This window comes from Opisthocomus hoazin, chromosome 4 (genome assembly GCF_030867145.1).
Source record: "Opisthocomus hoazin isolate bOpiHoa1 chromosome 4, bOpiHoa1.hap1, whole genome shotgun sequence".
NCBI lineage: Eukaryota > Metazoa > Chordata > Aves > Opisthocomiformes > Opisthocomidae > Opisthocomus > Opisthocomus hoazin.
In genome coordinates this window covers 87,195,788-87,210,120 of record NC_134417.1, presented here as the reverse complement: position 1 = coordinate 87,210,120, position 14,333 = coordinate 87,195,788, and the positions used below count along the sequence as shown (strand labels likewise).

Here is a 14,333-nt window from a genome sequence, read left to right as displayed (position 1 = left end):
CTTGCATAGCACTGAATAAATACATCCTAAAATGCTGCAAGGCACTATCAGTTTTCATTCTTCAGAGCACAAAAGGAGCCTCAGCTGGTGACCAGGGAGAGATTTTGCTTTGTTATATACACCAAACGATCTTAGCCAGGCCCCTAAAATACATCCATTGGCCACTGTTGAAAACAAAGCAACAAAACGAGATGTCTTATAGTGCTTGGCATCAAGCAGACTTACTTTCAATTTTCTGAATGAAACGTAAAGTGATAGCTTGACACTTTCCCTGAGCTGGGCTGCTCTGGAAGATTTCAGCTAACGAAATAGTGTCCTCAAAGCTGCCACTGTCTTTTCAATTGGAGACAAGAATCTTTCTCTCTTCCGAATCTCTTCTTCCTTTCTTGCAGCTATGTATATTAACGGCTCAGAGCTATCCTGTGATGGACCAGCATATCCACGTCTTCATTTTCAACAGATAAATTCCTAGATGACAACGTAAACCAATACCAGTCACAGACGACCCCACACCAGCCAATGAAACAGATGGACACAGACTCAAACCATCGTGCAGTTGTCCTTACGACTTCCCCGCTCACTCACCATCTGATGGGGATTCATTCTGTGCTGTGAGCAGTGCGCCACCAGTTCTGTCCCTCCGTCCAACCATCGTCCTTTCAATACTAGCCAGCCATATTTTCCTTCAACTATTTGAACTACCATAGACTCGAGAGCTGGGCAGTCACTAACCATATAAAATTTAACAAGAGCAAGTGCTGGTTTCTCCACCTGGGATGGGGTAATTCTGGTTATACATACAAACTGGGGAATGAGAGGCTGGAGAGCAGCCCTGCGGAAAGAGATCTGGAGTTTTGGGTTGATGGCAAATCAAATCTGGGTCAACTGTGTGCCCTGGCAGCCAAATGGGCCAACCATGTCCTGGGGTGCATCACGCATAGCACAGCTAGGCGGTCGAGGGAGGAGATTATCCCACTCTACCTTGCGCTGGTGCAGCCCCACCTCGAGTACTGTGTGCAGTTTTGGGCACCTCTATATAAGGACGTCAAACCATTAGAGTGTCTCCAGAGGAGGGCAACCAAGACAGTGAAAGGCCTTGAGGTAAACACTTACGTGAAGCAGCTGAGGCTGTTCACCCAATAAGGCAACACTTGGCATGTTCATCTTGGAGAAGAGAAGGCTGAGGGGTGAGGGTGACCTCATGGCAGTCTACAGCTTCCTCATGCAGGGCAGTGGAGGGAGAGCTGCTGATCTCCTCTCTCTGGTGACAAGTGATTGGACACAAGGGGATAGAATGAAGCTGTGCCAAGAGAAGTTCAGACTGGACATCAGAAAAAGTTTCTTCCCTGAGAGGGTGGTCGGTCACTCTCCAGGGAAGTGGTGAAGGCACCAAGCCTGTCTGAGTTCAAGGGGCATCTGGATGACAGTCTTAGTCATCTGGTTTAGTTTTACGTAGACCTGTGAGGAGCAGGGAGTTGGACCCAATAATCCTTATGGGCCCCTTCCAATTTGAGATGGTCTATAACTGCATGATTCTGTTTTCTTACCTGACTCACAATGCTTCAGTTTATTTTACAAGAAAGATTAAAGTGCACTACATTTAATCACTACCACATGATAATCCCCAACGCAATGCCTATGAGAGCAAACTATTCATGCTTCACCACAAACTGGTCTCTCATCATCCACACACAATCCATCTTAGTGCTGCCTCTTCTCACTCACAGACAGAAATTTTCCCAATCTTGTTGTTTGCTCTCCCATGCTTTGTATTGCAAACCTGATCCCTCCATTTTACCAAATACAGTCCTCTCTAAGAAGCCATTTCTGCTCCCATCCTAGAATTTAAGGACCACTTAACTGCAGGGAAGAGAAGCGTCCTGCCAAAGCAACATGGCCAGAAAAATGAACAAGCTGTGCTGAGAGGACTCCGACTGGCAAAGGCTGTGTTGGAGCCGGGGAAACCTGCCTGTGTCCCTGTCGCAGCACCTCTTCACAGCCATCTCCCCTGCTCCCCTGCGAGGGTGTTCCAGCAACAGGCCTTCTGTGGGCACACAGCCCTCCCCAAAGGATGCCCTCTTTGAAAAATCTCTGGCTCTCATTCAGTTTCTGGTGAATTTAGACTCATTTTTCAGAACAACATGAAAAAAAAGCCCCGTCTGGAATATGAATGGGCTCAAGCTACACAGCCTTTCAAAATGCTATTGAATGCAAGTGAAAGTTATTAAACGCTATTGAGCTCCGCTAAGTTTTTCTCAACTCTGAATAGTTAGGACATTTATGGAGCATTTGATTTCTGTTTGCTTTTACAACAGTGAGTTATTTGACCTTTATTTTGCCTCCTCACTTAAAAACACTTTGAAAGGCGAATAACAGAAAAAGAATTGCCTCCCACCATCCTTGACAGGGCAGAAAACACAATTAGAGACGATACAACAGATAGACGGCTGCACTTGTTTCCTGCCCTTCCACTGAATCTCCATAAAAAAGCCCTTTGATAAAGTTAATTGGATGATTCTCTCATTCTGCTGGAATAAAAGAGCTCACATAAACACAAGAGCTGACTTCATTAGAGTGAAAGGTAATGAAGGACTTACTCTCCCAGGCACCATGTGGTCACATTCACCACCATTAGTTCCCTTGGTTCTGCATGAGCTGTAACAATTGAGATGACAACGTGTTTTACGGGATCAGAGATGTCACTTCCCAAAACTAAAGTACAGTGACACTTCCCCAAATTAAAATATAATGGGATGCAGTTGGCTGCTCTGGCAGGCTTTGAGAGCCCTGCACTGCTGTATGGACAGTCAGGGTTAGGTTGCCAGCAGCGAGCAGGGCTGCTCACGGGCAGAAGCAGGTCTGAGGAAAGGTGAAAGCAGGGCTGGCTCTCGGTCCACTTCCTAACACTCAACTGCATTTATTTCAAAGCAGCAGATGGGAAGGAGCCACGCACTCAGCGGTGCAGCAGTTGGCACACGTGCCCTTGCCCTAAGGTCACTGCATGCACTGCAGATGCCCCGTGCCAGGGCTGCAGCACCATCCAGGACACGCTCCCCATGCTCCTTGCTGAGGCCAGTTCACTGCTCATAAAGAAACAGATAATTAAAAGACTGGGGAAAAAATAATCAAAAGGAGATTTATTATCCAGTGAAGGGGGGGTCTAAAAATGGCTAAAAATTGACTTATTTTCCTTGTTCCAGGGGTTGCTTGTGCAGTTCCTGTGAGGCACTGGACAAAACAAAAACAATGCGGGGACGAAAAGTAGGACAAAGCGCTCCTCAGAGTCCTTCAACACTGGAGTCACTCCTTGGATGTTTTCTGATCCTAGTTCATCAACACTTTCCTGCATTACTGATAGCAGAACTGCGAGTCAGTGCCAAATGAAGCTGTAACAAAACCTTCACTTCTCACCGTATTCCTTGCTTTGTACATTCAAAACCCAAATTAATCCATTAACCACCATCCAGACTCCACATCCAGACTCCATGTACAGCTGCTTATCTATAGCTATTCTCAAAATCTAATCAACACTTTGTGAAAGACTTCGCCAAAATAAAGCCTGCATTAGTTACACCTCCTAGGTGTAACTGATCACAGTTTGGCCAAACTGAGATGGGCTGTTTGTTTTCAAAATGTGTTTTAAGTGATTCAGGACATTCTGCATTGGAGAGTTTCCTGCTCAGAATTTACCACTCTTTCCCCCAACATTTGAATGAATTACAAATTGTACCAGTAATGAATCTGTATTTCTTTCAAGACACTGATAAAGTATGATATAGTGTAGCAACAGAATGTTTTGCCTGCCTAGAAACAAATTTTTCCACTGATGAGTCTCAATTTATTTTACGAGCCAGGGTTTTATTCATTTAATAGGCTCCATGTTTATTCAGCATCATTCCAGTTTCTTAAATCACAGTGTCTTGTGCTACTTTTTTATATACAGAACACCAATACTATGACATTTTCCAACCAAATTTATAACTCATTTAAAACCCCACATTTGTTTAATAAGAACTGGTTCCTATTATTTCCAATCCAAATGAGTCTATTATAATAGCATCATTAACTACCCAACATTAGATATTTCATTGTTTTGCCTAGGACTAACAGTAGACTGACAAACCTGTAAATTATCCTAATGGCAAACACTGTAAATATTAACGCAGTAATTGCTTTTTTTGCAGTCTTTTGGTACTTCATCTCTGCTCCAAGATTTATTCAAAATCAGCACTGGAAAAAGCGGTGCCAATTCACTGAAGGGTGTTTTATCAGAGTTGTCTGGATTTCATTTTAAAATGTCTAGCTCTAGCATCTTCTGCTTTAAATACACTTCAGTCGTTAATACGACAGTCACCATTATCATTCAAGATAAACATTTCACCAGCTTTTTCTCTATGTAGAGAAAGAACTTTTAATGCACACTTCCAAGCTTTCTTCTACGATTTTAGAAAATTCTATTATTTCCATAAAGGAATGGACCAATATTATTCTTCAAGCTTCTCTTCTTTCTCCTCTTCCCTCCTCCATCTATAATTTGCTAGCTGCTTCCCATGGACAATTTTCTTCTTGTGCCATTTTCTTCTCTCTAATCATTCACAATCCCAGGCTTTCAGCTGAAAGCAATGGTTATCTGCTGTAATTTCCACCCCTTATCCTTTAACCCACATTTTAGATGAAGGATCTGCAAGTATTCAAGGTGTTCAGACCTCTAAAATTGATAGAGCCATCTGGGTGCAGAGGTGCACTCATCCCTGACTGCTGCCCTGCCACACTGCTCCACGTCATCATTCACGATTTTCCAGACATCTGAACTGCCCCTTTTCCACTGTCTTTTCCCAGACTGAGGAAATCTGGTGTACCCAATTGCTTCTCAAATCCTGGTAATCCCCATCTATACTGCTGTATTTAATGATCCTGTAAGGTATCTCTGTAAGCAGGACCCAAGCCATTTTTGGAGAGTCCCAGCTTTGAACATGGGGCAGTCGGCAATACCAGTTGTTTTAGACAAAGCTACCAGCACAAGCATTAAGGCATTTTGTCAGGCAGTAGGAAGGGCCAGAATACCTGCCACAGGCACAAGAGCTCCCTTTCTCCTTCACACCATGCCAAAAACTTCTACATAAGAGTCTTCACAGCATTATACTCTCCATCTTCAACAGGGCAAGGCGAAAATTATCCCTATCCCCTTCCTGCCATTGGTCATAAAGGAAAGCAGAATAGATCATTTATAATAGTAGCCATGTTAATGAGAAGTGATTAAGGCTAAACTTCAGGAAGTGTGTGCTACATTCCCACTGCTGCCAAAAAATTCCTATATGAACCTGAACGACTAATTCTGCACTGGAGTTTCCTAGCTGTGTAATGAGGATCGTTGTCACAGGATAATGATCGAGAGATGCTTGCACGTTAAAAGTGATGAGGATCTCTGTGACAAATGTTAATACAGTTTCTAAAAGCCTTTCACAAAGATCAGGAGAATTAAATTAATGGCAGATTGGAAAGATGGGTTGTGAACTACTCTATCTTGATCTATAGCCCAGGCGACAGAAGAGTTAAGCGCAGGAGGAGAGGCATCCCTTTAGAATTGCCAGTCTCCAACATGACGGGTGAATGGAAAAGCCACGCTACTGATGAAAAACTGACTTTTACTATACAAAAAGTTACACACCACACTGTGATTTCAACCTTGAACAAAGAAAAATCATCTCACTTAAAAGTGAAGAGTAACTCAGGAACTTCTTTATGTAGCATCAGCAGGGACTGACAAACTTTTAGTTAGAACTAAATAAATCCTGCAGCCTGATGCTACTCATCATTCACCAGCAGCAAAGATCTCGCCCTTCATATTGAGAAAAATGATATTTAGGATGAGATGTGTCGCAATGAATTTTATTAGTAGTTGGGCACTGCCAGGTGTTTTCTTACCATTTTGTTGCAGGTGTTGAACAGAGCTCCAAAATGTTAGAAAAATCTCTGGATCTTACATACACAATCAAAAAGGTCAGTTAAAAAAGCAATTTCAGATGTTAAGCCCCAGTTGCACGGTTATTCTAAACTTAATTGCACTTCCATAAGCAGAACTTGATCCAAGTCTGGGGGAAAAACCCCAGCATTTACTGAATTGTCACAAAGGGGCAGCTACTGAAATGTTCATCCAGTTCTCCCCAAGACAAGCACCCATCAGAAGAGAGTCTCAAGACCATTAAGAGGGAAAGCAGGTTTTATAAATGGTGAAGTGGAAGTCATTAAACAATATCATGTAATGCTACACATAAGCAAGATTAGCTTTGGTATATTTTTTAATTCAGTACTGAGATTCATGCAGCTTTCTTACCTTTCTTTGGGAAAAAGAGGTGATAAATGGAAAAATCAAGTTTTAGCTAGGAATCCCTGCCTTCTTCCAGTATGAAAACCCTTTCCAAAGACATCACATTGTTCACTTCACTCAAACCCACCAAACAAACACCTTTTGGTGACATTGTATATTTTAGCTTCCCTGGCATCTACAAGAGTTTCTCTGTGTCAGTGACTCCTATGTCAATCTTAAAAGGTCCAATGCAGAAAAGAACAAGGCCAATGTTACCAACGTATTCAGTCACTGATGGATTGCAGAATTTTTTCAAACAACTGTCCTTTCCTGCGAGGTGCAAAGGAGCAGAAACTCATGCTGTCAACAGAGCGAAGTTATTATTGTTCTAGATGCAGATTAACTTCACTAAGGGATATTTATTGCTTCACCTGCCTTGAACGATAACTGCAGACTCTTTGACAGATGGCTTGTAGCAGGTTTCATCTTCACAGAGGTCCATAGCCTTGTAAATATTGTGACAAGTCAAACCGGTCCGCTGTGCAGCTATAGACCAGCTTTTGGGGTTATCCACTGCTCGGAGGAGCACCTCTCTTCACCCAGCCCATACCTTGGCTGGCAGGAGGCTTACATTTAGCAGACCAGCTTGTACTTCAGCGCTTTGTAAAAGTGATGGGGCCAGGACCTGACAATGACAGATCCCACCCACAGTTTTCATTGCTCTGAACAATGTGTAGGCACTGTATAACCATCCCTAATATCATCCACTGAATATGCCTGATCATTTTAAAGCAAGCAAACTCTGTGAATGTACTGGTTTAATTTAACAGCAGGCCATCAGAAAAACAAATCACAGCAATGCCTCCAGAAGGATAACCTTGAGGTAATCCCACCTCGAGAAGGAACCTTTCCACCTTGTTTACAGCAGACCCTACTGCTATGGCTCCGGCAAATGAAGGCAGCTCATTTTGCAAGTGCCAAGGACAGATAGATCGATGACACTGAACAGTTAAAACCTCCGTAGCCAGAGAGCAACCATCAGGAGGTAATTCCAGGAAAACATACCAACAGCCACAGACACCTATCTGGGCATTGTATTTCTGTAGCAACACCACAAATTTTGTTAGCTACCTATATTCCTGAGAATACAGTTATACAATATCACTTCATTGAATTACAACAGTGCTACACACTGCTGTTGAAGCAACACGACCAGAGGGTTGCACCATTTACAGGTTATACTGCATAAGCACCATCACGGTAAGGTCTGCAAAAGTCACTGTATTTGCCCTAGTGTATCACTCCCCCCTGATTAACAGAATGGCAGGAAAGATTTAAACCCCAGGCTTTTTTAAGCCTAATAAATTGTGTTTACCACCAAGGGACTCAACCAGTACAGCGAAGGTGAAGCTTTGGAAATATCCTACCTTGCGAGAAGCATTTTTGTCTGTGCTCTCCACATCACCGTCCAAGAATGGCATGGCAAATGAGCTGAGATCCTGCCAGGACAGAGAAGAAAAATTGATGTCTCATATTAATGTCTTTTTCCTTCCATCAGAACATCCCGTGATTTTATTTCTGAAGTGCCCACCGCTTTACCCATAGTGATTGCCAGTAAGCAGTAAGCACGGGCTCTGATGGTTCTCCTTGGCTGTGAAACCAACAGCAGATGTAAGTAACAAGTGAACAGGGAGCCCTTAGCAGCGCTTGCACTACATCACCATGACAAAACACCTGCACAGCCAAAGTCAAAAGTCCTATGCTAAAACTTTCAAAGTGAGGTACTCAAATCCCACAGAAAATCTGGCAGGAAATTACACCTTAGATACAGCCACTTGCTCAGCAAATGGTCTATCTTGTCTTTGGTGGGGTGTATAATCTTAGTTTAAAGAGTATTTATGGCAATAAACAAAACCTGAATAAGAATATGTCAACGTTCTGAAAAATATGGAACATATATAACAAAGAGGGAGAAAACTGCGCTAGAGTACTTGGAAATAACCAATTCACTTGCACAGATTGGAGAGGAGCACCCAATTCTGCGTGACTAAAGACAATAAAGCCATAAGAAAAGCACACATGCTCATCTTTAACTAACGAAAACAAACTGCAATTATATTCTACCTCCCGCCGTCTGTTCAGTTTATGCTACTTCGTGTTCCAGCCACGGGGTTTTTAGAGCTCCTTTCTACATGCATAAGGAAATTATGTTAGTGTCAAGTTTAGCATCTGTTTGATCAGAAGAATAGATAATGAGGAGCTCTACGACCAAAAGCATGGAGTTGCCTAATGCTGTGTGCTGAAGAACTGAGGCTTGGATCCCAGACCTTGATCTAAATGTCAGAAATACCTCCCCAGCGCAGAACCGCCCAGATGCAAGGCATCACCCTTCCCATGTAATGATTCAGTGCTTCTCTACCACCACATCTGCATCCCATTTCAAATAGTTCAAAATATAAATAAATAGCAATTTCATGTAAACCTAATTTGAGACTAAATACGCTTAATGAAAAATTAGCACCGGCCGGGAAGTCTGCAAGGCTTGCTTGCCTTCAGAATTCAAAGCAGCCACAGGTCTAATCACATCACTTTGTGTAATCATACTAAATCAAAAATATGCTCAAAAATGTGTATAACAGGCATAATCCTTACAAGTGTTTGAAAATATTCTGGTTACATAACGAACAACAAAAATAAGAAACAAAATATTGAATTACTGGAACTGAAGCACATGGGAGTAATTCACGCCAAGCTGGAAAGGGGAAAAAAAAAAAGCAGCAGCAGCCAGGCTTGGCCAAGCTGGCCCCAGATCATTAGGCCACAAACCAAAGTATTCATGACAAATTAGTACGCTCCCAGCTCCATCCATGCACATTCAATGGGAACTACAAAGGCCCAAACTACAAAGCAGCAACCCAACTGCAGAACATCACCCTCACTGCCATGCTTTGACGCCTGTATTTCACATCATCTACGTTTGCAAATGAAAAAGTATGGAAAGATCTCAAAACCAAAACAAGAGGCAGTTTATTTAGTTTAGATTTTCACTGTTATCAAGATTCGAAGTAGGCTGAACCAGGCACCGCAGGACCTTAAAGAAAAGCTTCTGTATTAATTTACTTACTCTTATAATTAGTTAAGAGCAAAATGACTTACATACTCCATATAAAAATTATTCAGCCATAAATGGCATTTATAAACACTGTCAATAAATAGATTATCATTATTATTATGATTCCTACTTCATACGTTACTGCAGGACTTAAGTAAAGAATGTCTGTGAACAAGTTTAAGAGCCTAATGGAAAGTTACATAAAAACATATCCCCTTGTGTTTAATTTAGCCAAAGGATTTACCAACATTTTCCTCTACCCATCTTCGGTGGTGCAGAAGCTGGAATCTGATGTGTGCTAACTCATTTTCCATGGAACAAATCTAGGAAATAACCTCTTCTGAGCTCTACATATTAGCGTCCCTATATTACGACTTCTTGTAATCCACAGGGAAAAAACCTGCTGTTTAGGAAGGCTGGAGACTGGTTGGAAGAAACTGGGTTTAAGAGGATACATATGTAGCAATCAGGGTTGAAAAAGCTGTTCAGAACATCTGGAACAGCCAGGAACGAAAGCATAACTTCCTTTTTTGAGCAGAAGCCTTCAAAAACAGGAGGGGGGAGGTAGCTATAACTATTTTTCCAGGTGCTAAATTTCAGTTCCCAGTTACAATTACAAGCTTAAAAACATGTCTACGTTAAATCCTGAAGACTAAAACTACCATGAAACCTAGCTGATGATTCTATTCTACTTTGTAACCCTGAGATATTGTGGAATTATGCTTAGTTCACCTGTCTTTACACACAGAAAAGGAGATCTCTACTTGTAAGCAGAAATGACCGGAGCTATACCTCTCTGGACAACATGAGACCTTTCTTTGTTAATACAGTGCTGGAGAACATTTCAAAAAGGTTAATAATTGTACTTTTAGTCCTGTGATAAAGTCTGTAATTGTAGCTGCTACCTAACAATTTTTTCATCTTTCACTTCTCCATGGGATTCTATACCTGAAGGCATCCATTTACAGATGGAAAAAATACATATATCAAATGACAGGCTGCAAATACTGCTCTCTTGATTCCAAACTGTAGGTTAAGCAAGGAAATATTAGATGGTTATTTTCTCTTTGCATGTGTATCTGCAGAACTACAGCCTAGGTACCTATTTCGTCTCCCTCTTCATCCAGAAGCACATACGACTACTCAGTTGGTGATATGGTAGCTCTCAAAAAAAAAAAAAAACCCAGACCAAAACTTCTCCAAAAGCGTTGCAAAACACCACAGTACTCTTTGATAGGCCAATGGTGCAACCCTAGCCCTCATCACATATCTGGCTGCTCTGATCTTACGGCAAGAGATACACATTGAAGGCTTGCTCTGCCATCGACCTGGCATTGAAACCATTCTTGGACAGCTTTCTTGCTCTCCAGCTCTGCTTTACTGCACTTGGAATAAGTGCCCTGGAAGATCACATGGTTCTGGAGAGACATTTAAAGATCTTCCACCAAAGGTGTACAGTGACGTCTTGGTACAAGGAAGAGTCCTTCTCATTTGAGACTGCAGAGCTCTGGCTGAAGAATGAACATCTCTCCCTGTATCCATCAGTCCTGCGTCATATCCTCGGACAGACAACTTCTGCAGAGACTGCAGTCTACGACCATCGCTGTAAGGAGCAAAGGCCACCAGAGATCTCAGCTCCTAGTGCTGCTAACCTGGAATGAACAGTCTGCAAAGTCTCTTTTGCAAAGTTTTGTTAGCTTTCCTGCCATTCTCCTGCTCTTCAGTCAGCCCTTCACATCGCTCAGTGCCATCTGACAGCCAGACATCACTCCCGCCATCCCCAGTTAGAAAAAAATGACCTCTTGAGCAGTCTACATTTACTTTCGTGCCACAAAGCCGCTTCAGATTTATTTTGTTTTCAATCCACTTTTATTTACAGGAGGTTGTCATGGCAGCTCCTGTTATATTTGCTGAAGAACATGGCCCCAGGGATATCAAAGCTTTTTCTGGAGGGCAGCAGAGCTGTGACACAACAGGGCTTGGTGCTCCTGCTACCAGCCAGGCTCCCTGCTGGGGAGGGCAATCTCCCGCAACACCTACTCAACAGGCCATTTGCCAGGACTTTGCTTATTGATAGCACAGGATCTAAAAAAGCAACTAAATTGACTTTACTGTTTTTAACAGACTTGTCTGCTGCTTTAGCTTTTGTAGGGTACAGGTCAGGATAATTCTGTCTGCAAGCGCACTGACCTTCTCTACCACTTCTTTCCCTATTTCCTCTGGGGGGAAACAGGTATCTGGAAAGTTACGGATTCTTCACACTAATTTCTCCTCCAAAGGTGAGACTAACTCTAAGGGGATTCTTGTCTGGGTTACCCCTGCACCTAGAGGGTGATCCTAATTCCAGCTCTTTTTCCTTTTACAGCCCTTATATCAGAATACTTGGGATTATGTGAAAAGAAGGAAGAATAAAGTTTTTGTTCTTTGATATCTTTGGAAAACAAAGAATCTTTTCTCAGAACTGTTTTGGAGAATGGGAAGGAAAACCACTTTTTAGGATACAGAAAGAAAATATAGTGGCTGGCATAGCACAGCCAAATAGAAACAGGAGCAAGATCTGGTTAGCCAAGCCATTTTTCACCTTTTCAAGCCAGTTTCACTGTTCCTTTCCTTACTGGTGAGGATTTCTGCCAAAAAGGCTTGCCCAGACACACTGGTCTGGATGCTGCTGCAGTTGGAGACCTTGGTGTCAGAAGAGGGCTTCCAGTAATTCTGTTGTGGAGGCTGCAAGCTTAAATCACAGACCACTAAAGCCTCAGATCCAGTAAACAACACAGAATAAATAGGATTCTTTTTTATTATTGTTTTGTTTCAAGGCCACTTTGGCAGCCAGGCTGATAAAGCTTCTCTGCAATGGCTCAAGCCTAGGAGCCAGCAAGGCACTCTGCGGCATGCTGCGATTGACAGATCAGAGTCAAATTTCCAAGGTATTTTGGGTGGAAGTAGGACCTTTTTAGGCTCTGCTCAACAGTGGTCCAAAATTTCAGGGCTGGGTATCAAAAGAATATTTCACAAACAGCTCCTCGCTACCACCCTTCGCAACACCCTTCAAACGCAAGGCATGGTCATGAACAACACAGTCAGGTGAAGTCCTGTGCCCATGGTGGTGGGTCCATGACGCATGAACATGGTGAACTCATTGGCAATGTTTCAGAGGTGACTCAGGTCACAATGGCTTAATGGCAGCCCTATGGTCCTTCTCTGCTGAACGGCTGAGTTCCTTAGCTATGAGCAACCTCAGAGTTATAGCATAGGTAGCATTACACAGTCCTGACTGCTGGTGGTGTCACCTATAAGCCATTATTTTTCTGCTTCACTAAGTTCTATATATGTTAGGATTGCACCAAATTTAAGGATGTGAAATGCCTGCCAGACATTACAGTTTCTTTTTACAACTTAACTCAAGCAGGAGGTGACACTGTACTATGACAGCTTTTCAATATGGGGAGACAGCTCCTTTAATAAAATAAACAAAGAAAACAAGATACAGAGAAACTAAGCTGAGTGCTGACAAAAGCCCTGATCTCACAAAAGATTGCTAAAAGCTGTACTCCGCAGCATCACACCTTAACAGGACTCCCAGGGTCTCCTCCGCCAACGTTACTGAGCTACAAGCACTTCAACTATCCTACCAAGGACAAAGAAAGTCGGGATTTTTATGAAGTGCAGCTGTGAAGGGTGTCTTTCAGCTCAGTCTGCACACCAGCAGACTTTTTTTAGATCAACCTTGGATTTGTACCTATTACTAGCCTATGTATAACTGTGAATAGCAAATACACTAGGTATGCTAATAGCCTGAGAGCAGAATCCAAAGTTTGAACTCTGGGGAATAGCGTGCACAGCTTGGTAGCTCTGACTGAATAGAAAAATCTCTTTTTTTGAGAACAATTCTATCTAGAAGCCTTTGAGGATTTATATCAAATCATTCAATTATTGCACAAGGAAAGCTTCAAAACTGACATACGCAGCAATTTCTGTCCTTTTGTTTTTGTTGTTTTAATATACTAGTCATAGTATAGTATAATAAGACTTGCCACATTGCTTTATTCCTTTAGGAGTAGGTTGCTCATTGCTTTGCTTTTCTCCCTCCCCCGTGCCATCTAGACTGCAGCATGTGTTTTGGAGACAGATATATAAGTCGTACTGTGAGACTGAGGATGCTGGTGACTAAGTCTCGGTATGACTCAATGGGAGTGGGCAGTAACAGATGTACAAGGCTGCTTAGATTTGTGCAAGCCAGCTTTGTACTTCACAAGACTATTCCAACTTATTTGTTTGCTATTACTTTTATGGCTATTTATATTAAAAAAGAACAATTGAGTGGGTCTGGAGAGTTTGAGATGATAGAAATGAGATACAGAGACTTGATTTTGTCTGCAGCATGAACATTCCAGAGCCAGCATGGTCCAGAAGTCACCGGGTGACTGAGCAGGACTAGCTGTGCGCACTTCGATGTCAAGGCGGATACAGCATCAAATTTTAAATAACAGAGGGTAAATCACCCTAAATCATGTGCCTGGAAGAAATGGGAAATATTCAGTTCCAAAAGGTATAATCTAAAAAGTCAGGGGGTTATGGCTGGTTGAAATCTAACCCAGATCTCGGTATGTGAAAATCACCATCCATCTGGTGATTATTCAATGTCCTATACCCCAAAAATTGCACACAAAAACTTTGCGTAAGAAAACCACCCCACATGTAATTTGAAGGCATTTCTTCCAGATGCAACAACAAACAGGCGAAGTACTAATGAGCTACTGAAGCCACTTCTACCCTGTTCTCACCCGTGGGTTGCCTGGCTTGGTCTGAAAGAGCTGCTGAACCTGAGAATTTCTAGGGGAAGGGGATAAAGAGAGCCATGAAACCACTAAGTCCTGGATATTTTCCTGAAAAAAGCTGTCTTCCAAGCTGTTC

The 14,333-nt window shown here is 42.4% G+C and overlaps 1 protein-coding gene across 5 annotated transcripts in view; it reads right to left on the bottom strand.

Moving 5' to 3' along the window:
• Positions 1-14,333, bottom strand: part of PRKAG2 (protein kinase AMP-activated non-catalytic subunit gamma 2) — a 246,284-nt gene that overhangs the window by 154,666 nt on the left and 77,285 nt on the right. For all 5 annotated transcript variants that reach the window (XM_075419811.1, XM_075419807.1, XM_075419806.1 and 2 more), the window contains one exon: positions 7,735-7,806. In XM_075419811.1, coding sequence (XP_075275926.1) covers positions 7,735-7,806 — 72 coding nt within the window. The remainder of the gene's footprint in view (positions 1-7,734; positions 7,807-14,333) is intronic.